The 23,935-nt window shown below is 37.4% G+C and overlaps 1 protein-coding gene across 2 annotated transcripts in view; it reads right to left on the bottom strand.

Annotated features, from left to right (window-relative positions):
- The window catches only part of LOC150020052 (transmembrane protease serine 11A-like), a 45,743-nt gene that overhangs the window by 3,288 nt on the left and 18,520 nt on the right, over nucleotides 1-23,935 (bottom strand). For both annotated transcript variants that reach the window (XM_090268140.1, XM_090268141.1), the window contains exons 4-8: nucleotides 20,113-20,180; nucleotides 17,955-18,115; nucleotides 9,922-9,960; nucleotides 7,498-7,669; nucleotides 1,883-2,142 (exon numbers count right to left, since the gene is read on the bottom strand). In XM_090268140.1, coding sequence (XP_090124266.1) covers nucleotides 1,883-2,142; nucleotides 7,498-7,669; nucleotides 9,922-9,960; nucleotides 17,955-18,115; nucleotides 20,113-20,180 — 700 coding nt within the window. The remainder of the gene's footprint in view (nucleotides 1-1,882; nucleotides 2,143-7,497; nucleotides 7,670-9,921; nucleotides 9,961-17,954; nucleotides 18,116-20,112; nucleotides 20,181-23,935) is intronic.

The raw sequence follows: 23,935 nt of genomic DNA, 5'->3' as shown, positions 1-23,935 counted from the left end.
TTGATATGTTGTTTTTCATTTTAATTTAATTCTATGTATACTTAACATGTTCTTCAAGACTTCTTCTGTGAGCTATGGATTATTTAGAAGTGTGTTGCTTAATTCCTAAGCATCTGGAGATTTTCCTCTAATCTTTCTGTTACTAGCTTCTAGTTTGATTCCATTATGATCATAGAGCATACTATGTATAATTTTAATTTTTTTTAATTTGTGGAGGGTTGTTCTATGGACCTAGATGTGGTCTATCTTGGCCACATTGGTGCTTGAAAAACTGGGTCCTCTGTTGTTCAGTATAGAGTCCTACACATGTCAGTTAAATTTTGTTGCTACTTAAAAAATATGATGCCAGGTATAGTTCTGTGCCAGCCTCAAACTCCAGGCCAGAAACATTTCATTCCACTAGCCGAAGGTAATCTGAGATGCCCCTCCATCATCATGAAGCAGAGAATGCCAACTCTGTCTTAGGAAAAACCCTATCAGTTAGTGTGCAGACATAGAGGTTTCAGGCCTACAACTTTACTCAGCCACCCCTGGACTTAAACTATGGATAATAATTTCTGTGATCAGTAATACAATCTTAAAGAAAGCAATGCACTTCTCAACTTGTATAATGTGGAATGTGGCCACATTAATGAAAGGTACTCTTAGTTTCTTAGTAGAGGATGAGAATTAAGGGTTTGTTCTCTAGAACTTATTGTATATAAATTGTATAGAGGTCTGTGAGTGGATTTTGTCATTCTCAGAAATCCTTTTCTAATTTTCTAAAGCCCAGAGTTAAAGAAACCCTCTTGCTGTTGTATATGTATGTACTTGGACCAGATTTTAGAATCCAAAATGTGTCTAATTATGCCCCCCCAAAACATTTTAAAATAAAATCATTTTTATTCTTAGGAGATTAGTTAGTATTATCAAGTTAAATCATCTTAGAGAGGGCAATAGAAGCTCTGTTATTAGACATAATTAATCTCTACACAGTATTCTTATTCCCAATCACTCTAAAATGAGCCTTTTCTGGAGCAGATTTAGCTGCAAATGGAGTTTGTAGCTCAGTAAAGGAAAATTTTGTGAGGTGACTGAGGAAAGTGAAAATGAGGGAAGAAAAACTGAGTGGAGGAGATGAAAAGGATAAAAAAGGCCACAGAGATGGGGCTCAATGTGAGGGGGTGTTGGAGTGAAGGTGGGCATGAGGATTATGACATAGAGATGTATACTTGGCATTGCATAGAGAATGGCACATAGAAATAGAGCTTCATGTTGCTGAAGGGACATCTTTTGTGTCTTTTAAAGTTCACCCTTTTGGAACTGATTCCATGTGATTCTGACCAGGCTGCCAATCACACACCTGCCTTGCTTGGGATAGGCACAGGTGGAGTATCTGAGTTAGCCAGCCAATGCAAGTACCCCTGGACACAAGCTGGGCCAAAAGAGATCTTTCAGAGATTAATGTAGATTCTAGCAAAGAGAGAGATGATTTCTTCCCTCAGGATCTAATAGGTAAAGATGATGTAAACCCTGAGCTGCTAATGGCCACCCTAGAAGTTAGAATCCCCCCCTATAGGAAAAGGAAAACATAGCCAGGGAATGGAATGATTCAGAAATTTAGAGCCTGATGCCATCAAGTCCTGAAACCAGCTGTGTCTGAAGCCAGACTAATCTCATCTGTTGATTTCCAAATTACAAGGGCTAAATTTTCCATTTTATCATTATTCTTTTTTCTTAGCTAATCTGAGTTGGGTTCCTGTCACTTGCAAAACAGGAGCCCTAATGATTCTAACCAAGTTGTGTAGAAATGGCTTGCAGGATAATATTGATGAAGAAATTAAATCACATTGCCCTAAGCAAGGCTTAGTACTACTCTGTGTTCCTTTTTTGAGATACCCACCACCGTAGTAAAGTGCTCCAAATCCTGTGATATAGACAGTTGAATTTGGTCGGAAGGATGCAGAAGCCTCTGGCAAACAAACCCGGCGGATGTCATCAGTAAAGGTGACTCTGGGAGAAAACTTCACAACAGCAACATCATACTCTCTTGCTGGGGAGTGATATCTCTCATGGACAACAATTCTTTTGACATTCCTTTTCATCAATGGAGGATTGATTGTTGTCCCAAAGCTAACAGTCCATTGACGTGGATTTGCATTACTGGAAAAGATTAGAAATGAACACAATATATAAGCTGCACAAAAATAATTGTATGTAGGCTAATAAAAGAGAAGATATCATCCTGAAAATACTTGGTTGCAATAGTAGCTTTCTTTGACTATTTAAATATAGTCTACTGCTATTATTTTAAAAGATAAAACATATAAAACAGTATCTTAGAGCTGAAGCTGATACAGAATTATCAAATTTTAGAACTGTAAAGCACATAAAATATCATTTATTTATCTCTTCATCAAATATTTATTGAATATCTACATGCTGAGCCTTATTCTAGTTGCTAAGGATAAAGTCGTGAACAAGACAAAAAAGTTCTCTGAGGTGAGAGTATTAGTTTCTGGTGAAGAAAAATATAAATAACCAAACAGTGATAATGACTATGAGTAAAATAAAATAAATCAGTGGAATAGAGAAGTAGGGGTTAGTTAAGGAAGGCCCTACTGAAATATGACAATTAGGCTAATAGATAGTTGATGAGGAGTCAGCTGTGAGAAAATGGGAAGAGAAGTTTCCAGACAAACTTCCCAAAATTTTTAACCAGATGTGCTGCAGATCAGGACACAAAGAAAGAGTGGTGGGGGGTCAAGTTGGAGAAGGAGATGGAAACTGGATTTTAGAGTGTCTTATAGGTCATGAACAAAGTATCTGGACTTCAATCAAGTGACATAGGAAGTTGCTAGATTATTTTAAGATGACAGTACTTTAGTCCCATTTATATTTTTAAAAAATAATATTGGTTCTTTCTGGAGAATAGATTGTTGGAGGATAAGAGTGGATGAGGTAAAAGCTGTCAGAGGTCATCTGAGAGATGGTCAATGATGTGTGACTTCTAGCATGTGAGCTTGAGCAACTGATGGATAATGGTACATATACAGATTGGAAAGGCCATCTAGTAATGAAAGATCATCTAGTAAGGAAAATAAGGCCTAGATGGGTTACACTACTTGCCTAGTATCACATGTCTATTTCTCTCTCGCCTTGTCTCTTTATAGGACATGGTCTCTCACTCAAACCTATTTATTAATAGCAAGATAAATGTTCCTCAACTAATTAATTGAACATTATCCATAATGGATAAGCAAAGAGACAAATACTGCTCATATAGAGACTTATTTTTCAACCTAATCATTTATTAATGGATAGTTTTATAGAAAGAAGCATTTATCATAAATATATCAATGAAGTTTAAGTACAAAATGACAGCTGTTGATTGTGCTGGCATTATTTTTATTTTTGAAATAATTTAAAGTTTCATTTTTATACACCATTTTGCCATGAAAAATACTAATGAGTAAAGCTAAGTAAAAATTGGTTTATAAACACAATTGTTTTTATAGCATAGATTGACATTTTTATTGATAAATCAGTCTTTTATGAGATTTATTGGTGCAAATCTGTGCTCTCAACTTAATCATGCCTAGATGGACTTGACCTAAATTAGGTATTTTGAACTCAGAAAAGAAAAGGACAGAATTGTATTTACTCAAATGGGAGTGATCATTCTGACATGTTTCAACCATGGCTTGATACTATTTAATAGGTTGTGTTTATTACATAGGCAGATTACAAACCAGAAAGAAATAGCTGTCATGAGAGGCGCCAAGTAAAGATTATGACTAAACTTTAAAAAATTTAAATCTGACCCTAAATCAACAAGATGCAATTTACTGATCATAAATACAAAACAGTAGTTTAGATCCCCGAATAAATTGTAAAAAATTCAAAGTGGTGACACCTGGTCTGAAACCGTCCATATAAAAAGGATCTGGGAATTTTGTTGATTATTAGCTTAAAAAAGCAATCATATAATGAGTTTTCTCAAAGTGTTAACTCAATATTACACTGCAATAATACCAAATCATCTGAGTAGAAAAGGCCATACGAAGTAATTTAGTTCTCTCACTGACCCAGTGTTTGAGATGCGACTTGCAATGAGGAAGACACATGCCGGTGCTCAACTCCACCATTTCCTAATGCAACTTTTGGCAAGTTACTTAACTTTCCTTATTTCCCTTAGTGCAAAAAGGCTTACTAAGCAAGATTTAACAGGCGAGGTGGGTGTAAGAATCATATAAAACAAATCTTAAGAATCTAAACAAATGTGTGTAACATAGAGGGGCTTAATAAACAATAACAGTTGTTACAAGAACATCTCAAGTGGTGATTATCTACACTTGAACCCTTCTGCCAATGGGAATATTTTTGCCTTAAAAACCCCTTTCTTTACCTCGGAACCTCTTTCATCTTTGAGCATCTCTGGCTGTTAACAAGTTCTTATTTGATTACCTAATCCTTTTCCACAAGGAAATATCTCAGATACATGAATATAATTATGTATTATTTCTGCCAGAGCTTTCTCAGGATAAAATGGTCTCCCAGGATAGTTTCTCAAGCTTAGTGTGTAAACAAATAACATGGGAGCCTATTAAAATGCAGCTCCTGATTCTGTAGCCTGGAGATAGAGCTTGGGATTCCTGCATTTTTTTAACTGAATTTATTGGGCTGATATTGGTTTGCAAAATCATAGAGGTTTCAATTGTACAACTCAATAATACATTATCTGCACCCTGCATTGTGCACCAATTGCCCCAGGCAAAGTCTCTTTTCATCCTCCTACCTCCACCTAGCCCACACCCACCATCACCCACTGCCTCTGGCTATCACCACACTGGTGTGTGTGTGTGTGTGTGTGTGTGTGTGTGTGTGTGTTTGCTTTATGCTTTCACCTTCTTTCATCCAATCCCCCCAACACTCCTCCTCTCTGACAGCAGTCAGTCTGTCCCACGTATCCAAGTCTCTATTTCTATTTTGTTCATCAGTTTATTTTGTTCATTAATTTTCACATAGAAGTGAGATCATATGGTATTTGTCTTTCTCTGACTGGTTTATTTCACTTAGCATAATCCTGCATTTTTAGCAAATGTACTGGTAATGTCAATGCTGCCTATCTGTGAACTATGCTTTGAGAGGCAAGGTTGCATGGATATACCAACACCTTTCTTTACCACCCAGTATGCTCTGCTACTCTAAGAGCACTTCATTTTGTCAAGTTCTCTTTAAGCATATTGTCCAGGACATAATTCAGCATTCTAGTCAGGATCTGACCAACCAAGAGGTGAACATCTCATTTATTCTGGGTTATGCATTTCTTTTAATGTAATCTAAATCACAGTGTAGTTTTGTGAACAGCTGACTCAGTAGTCTATCTTCCAACAACAATTTCTGAGCAATTTTCAATCTTAAAGCACATATATGTGTTCTGTACTGATGTACTCAGATTTTTAAAACCCATGTTAGAGCCTTATGTATATACCTACTAAATTCCATTGTTTAATTCTTGCTTATCACTCTAACATGAAGCCCTTCTGAAATTCCTTTTTTCATACCCACACATTTGCTTTTCTTTTCCAGTGTATGTCATCAGTTACTTTGTTGGGCATAACTTTCACATCACCTGCCAAGCCTACAAAATGAATTATCTTGGATAGTCTGCAGGGTTAAGGTCTTTAATGGGCCATAAAAATTATCCTCAGTATTTGTACAGCAATTCTTAATCATCATCCTTTGATTGAATTTAGTTACTGAGCTATGTATTACCCTTACATTCCACTTATATTATATATTTTTTTCCAGAAGTCTTTTTATCTTACTTTGTCATTATAATATCAGTTATACTCTCTATCTTGAGAAGTATGTTTAGTTGTTTTTTTTTTTTTTTTCTACTTTGTCATTATGGTATCAATTATACTATCCTCTACCTTGAAAAGTATGTTTAGTTTTTGGGAGCATATTTTAAGTAACACTGACAAAATCAAGAACATTCGGAGAAGAACAAGGATGGTAAGACATGGGCAAGGCGATGCTGTGAAATAATGTAGTGATATTTATTTTTACATATGCTTTAGATATTCTCACTAATTTTATCATGTTTGGCCTGAAAAATAGAAATGAAGGAATAGCTGTTCTATGGATGAAAGAACAAATATCAATGGATAGAAGTTATTAGAGTGCAGATCTGGTGTTCAGTGTTATAAAGATATTTGCAAAAGTAGAACCATCTACCACAAAACTAGATAACTTTGGAGCTAGTAAGTTCTCAATTAGTTTGAGATATTCGGTCCTAGACTAGGTACCTGTATAAAGGATTTCTGTGCTTCTTAACACATTGTGCCCATTGAGTTCTCATGTCTTTTGAAATTTAAGGACCTAAGTCTCTAAAAAGATTTAGACTCGTAAGAAGGTAGAATTTACTGTAGTATCAAAAGTCAAGATTTTAGGCCTCCAAAGGAACTCAAGTCTATCTGTTTTTAATACACTATGGTTTAGTAACTTGCCCAAGATCACGGGGATCAGATACAGCTCTCCTGCTGTCTGGGACAATGTTTTGTTCACTAAGTCCTGCTGTCACCTGCTTTACAGAGAAACCCAGAAACCCATTATCACCATGATATTTGGTACTGGAGAAAGGTCATAAAGTAAACCTACTTTGAAAGAGATTCAAAATTTTAAATTAACAGTAATAAAAAGGTCTGGATGGTTTTTTTTTTTTTTTAACTAAAACTAAAATTATGAAAAAATCATTTTATCTCAGATTTAGAGAATCTATGTTGTAATTATGTTCAGAATGTATAAAGAATTGTTAACTGCTAATCTGAAACAATCCTATGATAGCACAAATGCTATCTTTCCTTCCAGCTTGCCTTTTGCAGCACCATTGTAAAGAGGCACTGGATTATATGAAGGTCCCGCAGCGTAGCCCATGGGCCTCTTAATCCTTAGTTAGGGGAATCTCTTTTGAAGTACCTGTTCTTATCTTCTTGGTTATGAACTGCTCTAATTCCATCGGATCTTCATGTCAGTGCTATAAAATTTGATTTGGTCATTTCCCCACTGTCACAGTTACAAACTTCCCACATCCATTGAAAATTTCAACTTCACTTTGTAATTAATTTGATTATTTGTGATTAGCATGAAAGTGGCCCAAGTGTTTGGCAGAAACAGACACTAGTATCCAGTGGAGAGGATTTTCTGAGAAAGGATTTATTACATATGTTAACAGTAAATACTTTTTAGGATAACTTTTGCTTCTTTACACAATTTCTTTAAAACTCTGAGGACCTGATCAAAAAATACTAGAATAATGACTAATCAACCCCTTGCCCCTCCAACTTTCCAAATAAGTAGCAAGTGTAACATTATTTTAGAAAAGAACCTAAAAAGAGTCTCTCATTTTACCTCAGTAATATTTGGAGGTATTGCTTATCACTAGGAACATAATAAAACTCAGAAATTTCTTTTTTAGCAGTAGTGGGGTCTAACGTAAGTTCTGTAACTTACTTCTTAAAGCAGTGTGCAGCAGTGATGAGCCATGTATTACTAATCAAAGTGGCCCCACACTGATGTATCTTATCATGCTGAAGGGAAGCTTGCCAAGGCCAGGCAGCCTTTGCTGCAATGTCTCCAGACATTATCCTGTTGACGATTAATGGAACAACTCGTTTACCACAACCTAAAAGAAATGAGATTATTAAGTTATAGAAATATCTCTATAATTTTTGATACAAATAACTTGAGAGTGCTTCAATGCAATATTTGCATCTATCATTATATAAACTTGTTCAATATTAATACCTATCTTCTGTATCTACTGATAGGTTGATGTTTTGCCCTTTCCCTACAGTTATACATGTGGCTATGTATTGCCTACTGAAGCTATGCACAGCTACAAAGGGTTGACACACTACAAAGTGTGTATCCTAAAGACTTGTGGTATCAATTATGTCCTAGGAGCCCATACTAAGATAATTGTTTTCCAGTTTTAGGTGATTCAGTGGTGTTACTTTGACATGGACTTCTCACAAGAGAACTGACCAGAAAAGTAGTTGCCTATTTATTGGAACTCCTTTTCCTATATATTTTTCTGAGTGACTAGTTTTTAAAGTGTGCACAAGTTAATGTATCATGACCAGTCTCTCACTCTACAGGATGGAAGGTTCCGTGTTTCTACATAAGCATCACATTGACTATTGGTGGGAATAAATATGTACTTTATTATATGCATCAGATCAGAGACTAGTTTACTGTTCGGGGTTCCTGCTATGAATTAAGTCTGTTTAGAGTATGGTGCTAATAAGGAAAATATAGTAGCTTCAATTAATGATCCAACTAATTAGGTATCAAAAAAGAACATTTATTTTACTGTTATTGATTACATTCCAATCATGGCTAGTCTTTTTAGAAATCTCCATCACTTAGCCATTACTCTAGTTTAGACTATCATTTTTCTTATCTGTATGACAACAACAGCTTCCCAGCTTATCTCTCTGACTCTAGTCTTGTTCCTCCAATCCATTTCCCATGTTGAAAACTGAGTGATTTTTATGATATGAGTAAAACCCTTCAGTGATTTCTCACTGCTCTCCAAATAAAGTTGAAATGTTACAGCATGATTCTGGTCTTTGATCATTATTAATTATGCTTTTTTCTGATACCTTCAACCCCCATTGTATATTTCAAACACACTGACATTTTGCAATTACAAGAAATGACTACATATTTTCTTTTCGGAAGACATTTTTTACATACTACTTCCTTTGCCCAGGACAGCCATCCCACTTGTCACTTGATTCATGACCTCTCCTTTTTGCTGTCTCAAATCACTTTCTGACTTTACAAGATGAGGTTAGCTGACTCTCGTGTTGACTGTCAAACATGGTGGATATTCTCTGACATAGCATTTATTGCATTATTTTAACATTTCCTGATTTATTTATGTCTTCCTCTACCTTCAAACTTCTAAGTTTAGAAGCAGAATCATGTCATTTACAGTGATATTCACTTTCTGGAACTTGGTAGATGTTAAAATGCTATTTGTTGAATGAATGAATAAATGAAAGAAAATGTACAGTGTGGAGGTTTTGCAAGACATACAGGTGAATTCATAAACACCTTTGCTCAAATTCATCGTCACTTTTATAAAATCTTTCAAAATTTTGGCCACAATGATATAATGTAAGCAAGTGAAGCTGCTGTTAATCATGAAGGTGAGACATACTAAGCAAATTTTATAGGTCAGTCACAGATAGGGATCTATCTCCTCCTCATTATCACTTTCTTTTTTTTTTAAGATCATGCATTTATTTTATTTTATTTTTTCATTTGCACGTCTTTTTATTTGTTTTGTTTTTTTATAAGTATATTTTATTGATTATGTTCCAATTTTTCCTCTTTGCTCCCCTCCACCCATCACCCCCCTCCCACAACAATCCCCTCTCCCCCATTATCACTTTCTTGTTATTTTATTTCTCAGCAGAAAGCACATTTTTAATAGCATTTAAATAAATTAGAAAATCAAGTCCACTTATTCCAAACCAGAAATACATATAGCTTCTTCAAATTGCTTCAAAATTTCAACCATGTAAAATATGTATTTTCCACTTTATTTTTATTGTTTACACTATTACAGATGTCCTCATCACCCTCTCCCTATGCCCACCTCCACTCAGCCCCTGCAACACCCTTCCCTCTGGCCATTGCCACACTGTTGCCTGTGTATGTGGGCTACGCATATATTAAAATATTTTTTTAAAGATTGAGAAAAGATCAGTCTCAGAGATAGAAAAAAATATTTCCATATTGTCCAATTTTTACTCTCTCCCAAAGAAAAGTTGGACATCGAAGGGAAATTACAAGGTAATATTTCAAGACATTATCTTTTCTCATATGCAATTGAACTTGTTTTTATAAGCTAACTAGACTTACATGCTTGGACAGTTAACTTCCCTGTTGATGAGCTCAATGCTGAAAAACAAAATAGAACAAAGCATAATAATTTGATATCCTCTTGATTGGCCTTCATAATCTAAATTATCAGAAAATATTGACCATATATAGATTCAAAACAGTTGAACCTACTCATCAATCAGGATAATGGCTACCTGATAGAATAGAATATGTGTACAATTTCTGTAGGGAATTATAGTCAACCTCCAATGTGATGTATAATACCTCAAGCAGTGGGTGATTAAGGCACAAGTAGTAGATGATTAAAATTCACAAATAGTTTGTGAATAGTGGTTTTCCAATGGTGCAGGATAAAGCCTCTTTGGATTTCACCTCAGAAGATAGGGAAAGTAGGGAAAGAGAGAATAAGTAGGTGGGGCAATAAGGGTCAAACCCAGACTTAACCAGAACAGCTCTGCATTTACCTCTTCTGTTTAAGAGTACACACAAACCTTTCTTTGGTGAAAGGGTTTAGGAATAAATAGATAAACAAACAAACAAAAATAAACAAGTAAATAAAAGTTTGAAAACTCCCACATAAACTGCATTTAAAATATTTCTAAAACACATTTCGTAAATTATCAAAATTATTTTTCCTGGGACTTCCGGCCAAGATGGAGGCTTAGACGGACACGCTAAGTCTCCCTCTACAACTAGAGAGGAATACAACTACTTCAAAACAAAGGATAACTAGAAATTCCAGAAAATAAAACTACACGGAAGCCCAACATATGAAGTTATAAACCAGCGGTGCCATTCGGGCAGGTAAGAGTTAAAGAGGGCAAAGCTGTTTGCGGAGCGGCGGGGCGGCGAAAAATTCTGGTGGCAGTCAAGCCCCTGGCAGTGCGCGACCCCAGCGCTGGGGAGAGCGGCCACCGCATCGTCTTGAACAGAGAGGCCCAGGGGGGCGGGAGGACGGATCCCGGTCTCCTAGCTGAATAACTGTGTGAATCCATTTTGGACCCCCGCCCCCAAAGAAAGAAAGCACCACAGGGCTGCGAAATAGGTCGCAGACAGGCGCCGGTCGCTGACCTGTGACGCCAAATGGCGCCGGTCGCTGGGTCATTACGAGTACACAGGCACTGCCCCCGACAGCCGGCCCAAGAAAACAAAACGCATCTGTCAAAATGAGGCAGACAACTATAGAAATCCCGGTGACACAGCTCACCAGGCAGCAGATAGAGAACCTGACAGATGAACAGATAAGAAACCTGTCAGAGGCTCAGTTCTGGGCCATTGTTATCAGGTGGCTTACAGAATTCACAAAAGAGCAGGAAAAAGATAAGAAAGAAGCGAAAAACTTTCATAACGAAAGGAACAAAACCGCATACGAGACAGATGGTGAGGAACAAAAATCCAGAGTTCATTTCAACAAACTGGAATATGGAGAAGGAACAAGCAGTCAACCAATGCAGCGAGAGGAAATGGGAAGCAACAATGAGAGGATCAGAAACCTCTGGGACAGCTATAAAAGGCCCAACATAAGAATCATTGGTTTGCCAGAGAATGAGGAAGATGAACTAGAACTTGAAAAATTGAGTGAAAATATAATAAAGGAGAACTTCCCAGACTTGGGGAAGGGAATAGACTTGCAGGTCCAGGAAGCAAGGAGAGTTCCCAAGAGACTGGACCCAGGGAGAACCACTCCAAGACACATTATAATCAAAATGTCAAAAATTAAAGATAAAGAGAGAATCTTAAAAGCAGCAAGAGAGAAGAAAAGAATTATGTACAAAGGGGTCCCAATTAGACTATCAGCAGACTTCTCAAGGGAAACCCTACAGGCAAGAAGGGACTGGCAAGAAATATTCAAAGTAATGAAAATCCAAAACCTACAACCACGAATACTCTATCCAGCGAAATTGTCATTCAGAATAGAAGGACAGAGAAAGTGTTTCCAGGACAAAATAAAACTGAAAGAGTTCATTAGATCCAAACCACTGTTATATGAGATGTTAAAGGGACTGGTTTAAAAAACAGAAGCTAAGGAGATGAAACAAAGGCAAACTAAACAGGCAACGAGAGTGGAAAAGGAACTGTGGGTACGGGAAGCATATTGGGGGGAGGTCAACAGGGAGGGGGAATGGGGAAAGGGAGGGAGATGATATAGGAATTGGGGATCAAGGTAGGAGGGAATGGAATAGACGGAGAGAGGTTGGGAGGAACTGTATGCACAACTAATGGACATAATCTAAAAGGGGGGGACAACTGGAGGGAGGGGGGCCACCGGGTGGAGGGGAGCAGAGGGAAGGGAAATTGGCACAAATGTAATATTTTAATCAATAAAACACATTAAATCTGAAAAAAAAATTATTTTTCCTGAAGAATGAACTATTGTGTATTCTTATCCAACATCTGCTGAGTATATTGGAAAAGGTCAATTATTAGAGATAAACTAAGATTAAATTTTGTTAATTTCCAACAAAGTTAGCAATCTGACAAAGAAAACACAAACACTTAAACTTAAGTTGAGAGTCTTCTGGTCAAGATGGCTTGCCTCCTCACACCACCACATCAGAATTACTACTAAATTATAGGAAGACCATCACTAAGAACTGTCAGAAATTGAGTTGAATAACAGTCTGATAATTATGAAATTAAAGAAACCACATCCATCCAGACTGGTAGGAGGGGTGACTATGTGGAACAGGGTGGCCCATATCTATGTGTGATGGATAAAAATTTGGGAGGGATATGTTGGGAGTGAGGAGTCCTGCCACACACCAGCCCCCCCACCCCAGAGTTCCTGTACCAGGAAGATAAGTCCCCATAACTTCTTGCTGCAAAAGCCAGCAGAGGTTGAGTCAATGGAAGAAACTTCTGGAGTCTCTAGCAGTTCTCCTTAAAGAATCCACATATGCTTACTCAGACTCACTCCCTCTGAGCTCCAGCACCAGGGTAGAAGCTTGAAAGGCACAAGTGGCATACAGGAAGGAACTGAATTGTCTGGCATCAAGGCAAGAGCTGGGGGACAGTTTCTTCCCAGACAGAAAAGCAGGCAGAGGCCATTGTCCCTTTTCCAAACCCTTCTCCAACAGAGCCACAGAGCTGGCATGCTGGTGCCATATCTCAGATTCCATCAACCTGGCTAACATTGTTTGCCCCACCAATTGACATGAACAATGTTGGATTCCCTGAGCAAATGGGGGGTGCTAAATGGAGGGGGCCAAGGGGTAAAATTGGGACAAACTGTTAATAGCATAATCAATGAGATATAATTAAAAAAGAAAAAATAAACAAGTTGGTAGAAGGTTGCATTAAAACTGATAATTTTCAAGATAAAATTGTTTGCTGAGCAGAATGAGAATAGACTGTTGTACAAACTTCTACCAGTGACATGTTTCTTAGACTCATGTTCTCTGCATCTAACTTCTTATTTGCAAAATAAGAGTGTTTTTTCCTCTCACCTTCTATAAATTCCATCTGGGAAACTAGAGATGATAAACTCTGCAAAGTAGGGATTTTGAAAATATTGAATTCAAAGATACCCTTAAAAGCATGCCCAAATTATTAAATGGCAAAGAATCAGTTCCTCAGGACAGATACTCAATATTTATTCTATGGAAAGAACTGAGTTTTCTGTCAAATGTGGTTTTTAGTAAATTTCTTATTTCACTTAACCCCCCCACCCCCGAATATGTCCCATATTAGTAGTGCACTAGAATGGAAAATAGTATAATGTTAGAATTCTTTAGTTCAAATTTCTTCAGCTTAGTTGGAGCAAGTTGAAAATATCCCCTTTCCAGGAATGATATCAGGTTAAGTGTAATGGTTGTAAGTGTAATTGGATTTTTAAGGGTTGAATTTTTAGGGAGGATGACCACGCCTGGAGACAAGCTACATACACACAAGCAACTAGCTATTGAAACTTTCTAATTTGGAGCAATATTTTGACTTTCCACATCTAGGACTGCAAAGAAATATGTTACCCTAGTCTTGAAAGTAACCCTCTGACACATTCCTGAGTTGGGAGTAATATAGTCTGTGTTCAGGACTGTACATGCTACCACTAACGTGATGGGGACTGGAGCACTCCCACTGCATGTGGACAGTGAGCTGCTCATCTGTAGCCACGACATTTGCAATGCAACGACATTGATTTTGGCTTTGCTTTGACACACTGCATCACATGAAGGACCCACACCACACAGTTATTTGTCAGAGCAAAACACATATTTTGACAAATTATGGCCAAATCTTGGGCAGCAGTTTTCTTTTCACTGGGAGTTCCCAAAATTGTGTTTCTGGAGAGCAGTGTTTTTGCCTGTAAGAACTGTCTTGAGGTTTCTTGCTGAGCTTTCCGCTAAGTGGGCCTTTTCTAAGTGCTAGTAAACACTATTCTTTTTACATTTAGAAATTTGGAAACCCTCAAGGTTCCAGCTTTTTCTATACTACCAGTCAATCATTCACATTAATGCTTTCAGATTTCCAAAGCATATGCACTATTTCATAGTTTTCTAAGTAGTAATAGCCTATAGGTTCCATATTATAGACATTTTTTATATCCCCATGGTATTTCTATGATATCAGGAAAAACAAACATTATCATTGACATTTTATAGATGAGAAGATGGAGAAAATTGAGGCAAGGGCATGGCCCAATTACTTGGGTGGTCCTTCTGTGACTCAGTGAAATTGGAATTAGTCAGTAACTCTTAAATCAGGTTCTCCATCAGTACTTCCTGCCCTTTAATTTACTACAGTCATTAAAATAAAGTGCAGCTCATAAACTCAGCCTGTAAGAAACAAAAGGCCAGGCAGTCCAGGACCATTCCATGCCTTAGTTCAGGTTTCAGACAGCTCAGGCTCTTAAATTCCTGGCAAATTAGCTGGTTATTGGAAATTAAATAGAACATACCCTGTAACTTATCAGGATTGCCATTATTTCATAACTTCCATTCATTTGTTTTCCCACCTAACAAAGAAGGTGGATTAAGCCCTTGACAGGTTCTTCCCTCTTGCTTTGGGAGAGGTCCCCAGCTTTATTCCCTGAGTAGCTGACTCTTTGCCACATCAGCAAACTCCTGCCCATCCCATTCACTCGGATTTTCACTTCCTGGTCAGGTTTTGTCTTCAACAGTCAGCCAGACCCGTAAAAGGGCAGGGCATCCTGCTTCACATGTGATATTAGTCACTCTGATTCTCTTCTGTGACTCTAAGTATGATGTCCTTGGGAATTTGTAGGGGAAATCTGCACTTGTCTGCCGGAAGTAAATGCATGTGGAAGCAGCTTAATGTAAAAGGGTAAACAGGTTTCTAACTATGCTAATATAGGAATGAATTTCCAGGAAATGAATCTTAATATAGAATTTCTAAACTGTGTTTGACCACACAGCCTTTTAAATAGAGCCTCTCAATAAATGAGAGACCTAGATTTGAATCTTATCTCCTTTTAATAATTAGGGTCCTTAACTTTCTTAGTCCTTCTTTCACATCTATAGAAGTTAATTTGCCTACTTCACAGGAATCTAGGAATTAGATACTGCATGTAAAGGGCATACATACAAAGGGCCTTGATAAAGGATGAGTCTCTTTTTTAGAGAAGTGATAATGGTATAATGGTCCAAATAATTTTTTTTTAGGTTAGTGATTTTTACTTATTACTTATAAAATGGCTTTAGTGGCTCCAAAATTAGTTTACCATTTTCTCAAATGCCAGTAGGAAGAAATTTAACAAAAAGTTTATAATTTCACTATATACAGAAGTTATCTATATCCACCAGATGTGGCAGATGTGCCTCACACATCCTAGGCTCAGTTGGAAGTTGCTCTGTTCGGCAGAGGCTTCATGACCATGGCGGAACAAACTGTTACCTAGGACACTTTATTATGTCTGATGAAATAACTTTTACCCAGGACACTTTATTATGTCTGGGGGAAGGAAGGTGACTGCTCTTTCTAGTGGAGAACATGAACTCCTGTTTTAGGAAGGTTCCACTCAGAAAAGCAGTTGTTACTAGATGCTTAATATTTTCTCTTAGTCATGGAGGCAGAGGCTGGGCTAGATTAACTCTCTGTTAATGGTAAAAGCACCAGTGAATTACTACAGGAAAAACCACCCGAACTTAAGGCCAAGATGGAGGCCTATACTGATACGCTCTGTCTCCCTCCACAACTAAGAAGGAATACAACTACTGCAAAACCAGAAATAACTAGAAGTCCAGTGTATGAAGTTATAAACAAGTGGTGCTTGTCTGGACGGGTAGAAGGGGCGAAGCCGGGGCAGAGAGGTCAAGCTGTGCTGGTGGTGGTGGCAGTGAAGGGTGGCAGAACTGTAGTAAGCACAGACACCTGTGTTTAAGGGGAGGCGAGAAGCAGCTGGGAGCACTCCTGGCTGGCAGACCAAATCCATCAGCTCGCAATTCCAACACCAGGGAAGGCAGACCCCTATTGCCTCAGACTGTGAGACTCAGAGGGGGTGGGGATGGAGGAGGAGGCTCCTGGTCTCTCAGTGGAGAGAGAACAGCAGTAATCCATCTTGGACCCCTGCCCCCACACAAAGCGTGTGGTGAAAATGGTTGCCCGGTAGTGACGAGTGCACAGGGCTCTGCCTCCAGTAGTGTAGGAAGTGTGACAACCCTGCCCAGGAAGCAAAAAACTGCCATGATGGCAGGGATAATGATAGAGACCCCAAATCACGCAGCTGACCAGAAAGCAAATACATGAATTAATGGACAAACAGATAGATAGCCTTTCTGAGGCTCAGTTCAGAGCTATAGTTATAAGACAGCTTACAGAAATAACAGTGGAACTTAATCAAGACGGGGAGGGAATGAAGCTAGTCCTGCTGAAATGAACAAAAACACATACGAAACAAGTGGTGAGGGAAGGGAAACCAGGGATCAAATCAACAAATCAGAACGTAGGGAAGGAACAGTCAACCAGTGCAGAAAGAGGAAACGGAAAGTGAGGAAAATGAGGAGAAGCTCAGAAACCTCTCGGACAACTATAAGAGAATGAACATCCAAATTATAGGGTTGCCAGAGGGTAAAGAAGAAGAACTCAAAATTGAAAAATTATGTGAAAAAATTATGAAGCAGAACTTCCATAACTTGGGGAAGGAAATAGACTTACAGGTCCAGGAAGCACAGAGAGTTAGAAATAAACTGGACCCGGGGAGAACCACACCAAGATACATTATAATCAAAATGTCAAAAATTAAAGATAAAGGCAGAATCTTAGAATCAGCAAGAGAGAATAAGAGAATAATGTACAAAGGGGTCCCAATTAGACCATCAGCTGATTTCTCAAAGGAGTCTCTGCAGGCAAGAAGGGACTAGCAAGAAATATTCAGCGTAATGAAAAGCAAAAACCTACAACCACGGATACTCTATCCAGCGAAGCTGTCATTCAGAATAGAAGGACAGAGAAAGTGCTTCCAGGACAAAGTAAAACTGAAGGATTTCATTAGATCCAAACCACTATTATATGAGATGTTAAAGGGAGTTGTTTAGAAGAAAAAGGATCAAAACTATGAACATTAAAATGAAAAGTGTATCACAACAACCAACAACAGAAGCTAGGGAATAGAAACAAAGGCAAACTAAATAGGCAACAAGAGTGGAGAAAGAATTATAGGTATGGGGAACATTATGGAGGGAGGTCAGCAGGGAGGGGGAAGTGGGGAAAGGGAGGCAGATGGTACAGGAATTAAGAAGCATAGTAGACAGGAAGATGTTGAGAAGAACTATATGCACAACCAATGGGCATGGACTAAGGGGGAGCAGCTGGAGGAAGTGAGGGTCACTGGGTGGAGGGGAGCAGAGGGAAAAGAAATTGAGACAACTGTAACAGCATAATCAATAAAACATATTTAAAAAAACCACTCAACAACTAACTTCAGGCATGCTTTCATTAGAATAATAAAACCTTGAAATTTTACTTTTTGAACTTGAATTTTTATCTACTTTCTAGCTATGATTTGACATTGAAATATCGCATGTAAATTAAAGATTAGGCATAAAATGAACTTAATAGAGAATCTCACATCACATAAAAATGTACCTACTTACCATTAACTTGAACTGATGAAGCACTTATTGACAAGGCTCTTGTGTTTCTTATCTTCTGGTTTAAGATGCTATGAATTTTCCTCTTCCTTCCTGCCCTTTGCTCAGCAGAGGGGAACTGGAACACCATAATGATATCTGCTTTCACACCCTCTTCCTCTGGCCTATGAGACACAAGAGAAAGATGATTATTCCAAGAATACATCTGGTGTCATTTTATACTCTTTCCTCTATTTTCTTGCCCTGAATTATGCCTAGATTGCTGAAAATGTAAAGTGCTAATCCTCTCACATTGACACTCTTTAATATGTCACTTTCTGACCCAAGGCCATTTCAGATGTTCCCTTTTTAAGTTTTCACTATGTTCTGAATGCATTCTCCCCATTAATTTTGAGGCTTGTTATAGCAATTGAATAAGACTCAGGCATCAAAAAATTATCATTGAAATCACAAACTCTGAGAATTGTTAGAAACTTTAGTGATCTCTTTGGCCAGTTAGTTATGTATCTGATACCCAGATTATCTCTACTGCTTCTAGGACATGTAGTCCTCTAACCCTAGATCAGTAATTAAAATAATGGAAAATTTACTTCTGTAAAGAGGCTTATTTCTCTATGGGAAGCTCTGATTTTAAGAGAGTTCAGGTGAGTTGAAATATATCTCCTTATATGTTCCATTCATTAAGCTTAGGTCTACAAAGTAAGGCATACATAAAACATCAAACCCTTTCCACATCAAACCCTTTCCACATAAAATATTTGAAGATAGTGATATTTAGGTTCTTGAGTCTTCTCCAGATTAAACATGTCCCATTTCTTGAACTTTTAAAAAAATACAAATATGTTCAAGTCCATTCACTCATTGGGACTGAATTTTTACATAGTTCTAAAGTAGGAAAACAAAAACAGATGTCTTTTAAAAATTAAAATGTGTGTATTGATCTGCCATGTCTCTTATTTTTACACTTCACAAGATTCAAGCTCTAAAAAATATGAATGGCCTATTTTCTGGAATTCTCAGGCTACAAAAAGGAAATCATATCAATTATGGGGCATTTTTATATATAGTGGTCCACTTAGGCTCTGCAATATGAAAATATACATAATCAGAATTTGATGTCAAATTGGCAAACATATGACCAAGTGATTTTCTCTATTGACTCACAGGAAAGACATTGTTTAAAAGGTGGAATTTCTCTGGACTCACACAAAACTTCATTGATGATGGCTATAAATTCACAGGAGTTCATAAGATTATGATGATGTTGCTAGAATGTTATAGCAAATCAGAATTTAAAAATAGAGGGCATGAAATGTAGACAGTTTCAGCAAATATATGCTTTTTATCTCCTAAATCTTATAGAATTTACCCAATTTATATTATAAAATGTTTCTGGTGGTCACTAGTTACTTAGTAAAGGTGGAAGGAGCTTGGAGTAAGTTTATTAATAGGCATTAGTCTATTGGTGAGAGAAGTGATTATTTTTTTCAAATAAATCTCTCTGGATATATTAATTTTCTTTAAGAAGATGACTCATACAGGCCCATAGGTTTGCACCTATTACGTATATATTTTGTTATGTGCTTTCCAAATAACAAAATTGAAACCTCTGAGCAATTTCTGCAACTGATATGAGTTTTTCCCCCTCTACCACAACAAAGAGAAAATTTATTAAAACAGAAACATCTTTTTATTTAAGTATGCCTCCTGACACTGGGACCTTATTACAGGTAAAATTTATTATCCCATGTTGTGGTCAACTTTGCCTTCTTAATATTTTTGAAATGATGTATTTGTCAAAAAAAAAAAAAAAAAATACAACTTCGTGCCTGCAGTGACATGCTGCTGGGTTTTCCCAAGACAGCAGATTCTGGTAGTTCCAGGCCTTGCAATCAGTTGAAAGGGTTTGAATCCTTATTCTGTCACTTGGGGAAACTGTCACTTGGGGAATTTTGAACCTATCACTTAACCTCCCCAGGTTTTAGTTTTCTCCTTACAAAGTAGTGGTCAGTGCTATGTCTTGAGACTGCTGTAGAGATAATGGTTAAGAGATACCCTAGTCAAGAGCCTAGCTCATAGTCATACAATACACGAGGGTGCCTGTCTCCTTTGCCCTTTGTCCCTTTAGGTTGTGGCTCCATCTTTGCCCAAACATACATACGTCAGTCTGACTACTCGGTTCTTGATATAATGCTCGTTCAAGGCCGAATCTATAAATATCTCATCCACCTGTTATTACAAGAAGAGAGAAGCTCTATTAATAATGTATTTTATAATAAGAATATACCCTGATTAAAAGTTAAACCTGTAAAAAAAAATTTAACATGAGTAATATCATTATTTAAACCAGTGGTTCTCTATACTCACAGCACAATATAATGATTTGAAGAATCTTTTATTTTTTTTTTAAATTACAGATGCTGGAGCTTATCACTGGTGTGGAAGGTACCCAGGCATTCATATTGTAAAAATTTCACTAGGTATTTCTGAATGTGCTGGCACAGGCACCTTGGATAGAAGATACTTAAACCCCATAGAAGGTAAAGAAAATGCAGAGCAGGATGGGACACGGAAAGAGGAGGCCTTGAAAGGTGGTAGAGAGAACCTCCTAGGTTTGAAACCTATCCTGCTGCTCACAAATTGAGCCAATTTGAGCCTTAGTTTTTAACATGTAAAACAAAGATACTGTATGCTGCTCCTAGGGTTTTGAGGATTAAACACGTATAAAATGCTGGATATATTATGGTAGTTAAGTACTGGTGGTTCCCAGTCACTATCTGGGCATTTCAGCTCTTTGGCTGTATGACAGGAAAGAGGGATTAGGAATTATAAGAAAACCAAGGATTTTTAAATGTTGTTGCTTGTGGGCTGTAGGGTCAATCAGGAGGAAGAAAGAGAAAGGTAGTATTGCATGTTATATAAAAGCCATGCTACTCAGTTTATGTCACCAAGAAAGGAGAAGAAAAGCTACTATTTTGGTCCATATGCACATTTTTAATTGCCTGCCATACTATCAGAATGCTGTGATATATCGCAGCTCGATTTTGACTTGCAGTATCCCGAAGTGACCGCTTGGTGGCAACAGTGTTATTGGAATGCTAGCGTTGCATTTCCCATTTGATAGATGAGCCACGAGTGCAAAAAAACAAAAAAACAAAACAAAACAGAAAAACATTTCCTACATGCTTATGGAAAGGGCAAGACCAACTCATTTTGAAAACCATAAAAAATGCAAATAGCTGGAAGGCTGTTTCAGGGATCAAGGAACTGATAACTTCCTTAGCATTATCAAGCATTCATAAATGCTCAAGAACAAAAATATTAATGAGATCCTTTAATCCCTACAATAACTCTATGAACTAAGAATTATTTTGATTCTTATTTTATTTGAATAGGAAGCTAGGACTCAGAGACATTATATAAATTTCTCTTGCATTACATGGATAATAAACTGGGACTTAAACTTAAGTCTTCTGCTTGTAGAACCATCTCTTCTCATCAAACACACAGCCTTCCTGTTAAATGTGATGCACGTTTTACTTTAATCTCTTTTATAGATCAAATAATGGTAAGTTATAAAATAACTAGTTGGATGGCTTTAAAAGATTAAGTATAAAAGTTGTAAAGATATGTATTGGGAAATACATCTACATTTAAGATCAAAGGCAGTACTTAGAAAACAGAGAAATTGTTAGGATCCAAAACATACGTTTATTTGAATTTTAAATAAGAAAAGCTTAACAGAGCTGAGGAGGTGTGGTATTTGCATGCTAGAAACAAAACTGTTTTGGGAGATGTTTTTACAAGAGTGACATTGTTATAGTCATTTCTTGTTGCCCACAGCCAGTCCTATTATTCAGCATTCTGGGGAAATCCAAAAGAAAAGCAAAGGCAAGCAAAAAACAACAGGGATGAAAGTGACAAGTTTTTCAAAGAAGAAAAGTTAATAGCAGTTGGGTATTTTTAAACATTTGATTTGTAATTATCTTCTGAAGTTCCAACCATGATTGATCACTTGACTCTTCATAATTTTGTGAAAGTATTGGAGTAAGTTTTTGACTCTGGATGAGATCATTTATATGGCAACGTGCCTGCTGAGAGGAATATCTAAATCCAGCATCAGGTTCATCTTTGAATGGTACCACTATTTGAGAAGAAAGGAGCTGAAATAATAACATGAGAAGAATCCAGGTAGAAGTAACTTCAGTAATCATAGAAATAAAGAAGTTTTTTCTTTATAACTCAAATTCCAGGACCCTGTCTCATTGATTAGGTCTGGGGTCAGGCCCAGGATTTTCAGGCAATTGGGGAGCGTGAGGAAAGCATTTTGAGAAATGCTGGGGTGCAGACAGGCTAGAAGGATTTTTACACTGAAGAAGTTGATGATGGGGAAAACCAGAGAAAACACGAGCATAAGCTTTATTGCTGACTGGCATTTATGTATGAACTAGCCTTTTAGAGACCCTGAAATCATGTTTCTCTGGCAGATTAAGGCCTACCTCATCAGAAGCACTCTGCTAACATTTTTAAAATTCTAAATTACCAGAAATTTTGGAGGACGCCTTTTTTTTTTTTTTTTTAAGCTGTGTTCCAGCTCTTTATAAATGTATTGTTTATTCCACCTAATAGAGTAAGTGATTTCTAAACCTATCCTACTCTCCATCTGAGGCCTTTGTAGGGATTTGCAGTTGGAGTTAGTCTCGTAACATTGAATGAAGACCCCCTTTCAGGGTAGTTATTATCTCTTTAGGTTTGATGATTTTGAAACGCTCAGTAATTGCACTGGGATTAAGTTCTAAGAGGGCAATGTGAGGTTAGTTGGGTGTTTAATGAAAGAGTTAGGGAGAGGCTGTCAACTCAAACAAACAGACCTCACCCAACCATTCAATAATCATTCCCAAACTCACTCTGTCTACACACGTAGCCTGCCTTTCACTGTCAGATGCTCCCAATTAACAATCTTACAGCAGTCTTTGTACTCACACAGGGGGAGTTTCAGGACTGAGAATGTGAACTTTGGATACCTAAGCCCCTGAAAATTGGCTACTGGAGATTGGCCAATGGGCTATGAAAGCCGTTTATTCCACCATCACACCAGATGAGCCCCTGGGAACTAAAGGGACCAAAATATGCCATGAAGAAAACTTCAGATTTTGTTGATTTTTCTTAATTGTAATAAGAAAACCACACAAAGGATGTATAAAAGATGCTTTTAAAAATATACGTTTAGCCCTAAACAAGGCTTCATGGATGTTGCCTTGCTACAAGGGCTGAACTCAAGGTAGGAATAGAGAAGAGGGCACAATTGCCTTTGAGCCTGCAGTCATAAAGTCAAGGGCCTCACCATCTTCTACTGACCTGCCCCCCCAAATCCCCACCTTCAGCACCACCACTACCTCTCAGGCTCTTCCTTAGGCTGGCAGCACCCTCTGCATTCTGCTCGCTCTGCTTTTCTCAGGCACAACTCTCCTTCAGGGTCTATTTCAGGTCATCTTTTCTCCCCTGTGTTCATTTCTCCTATCCCTCTTATACCTTCTACTCCTTAATATAGTGACTTATGCAAATATATTATCATCTCTACTAAATAACAAATGCTTTATGGATAAGAACAGTGATTCAACTTCTCATACTCTACAATATATATGAATGCAGCATGTTTTTGTTAAGTGAATTAACAAGAGAGAGAATTTACCAGAAAGTATTGCATTTATCAAGAAATTTATGAGTTTTTAATGAGTTTTATGTCAAATTATAATCAATGCTTCTGAAGAAAAAAGGAAATTGCCCATGAATTATTTGAAGAGAATTTTTTTCCCCTCCTTGTTGACATTTTCAGGTAATTTGATTCCTCGTGGGAAAATCCTCCATGATGAGACCACATTTATTAAAATAGAAGAATAGTTATCACTATTGTCTTCTACCTGTACACCCTGCACAAACTCCATTGTATTCTATCTCGTTTGCTTTTCACATCAACCTCTGAG

This window comes from Furipterus horrens, unplaced genomic scaffold (assembly GCF_987537825.1).
Source record: "Furipterus horrens unplaced genomic scaffold, mFurHor1.1.pri manual_scaffold_2, whole genome shotgun sequence".
Lineage (NCBI taxonomy): Eukaryota > Metazoa > Chordata > Mammalia > Chiroptera > Furipteridae > Furipterus > Furipterus horrens.
Note: the sequence above shows the minus strand (reverse complement) of the source record. Positions and strands in the feature narration are given on the sequence as shown.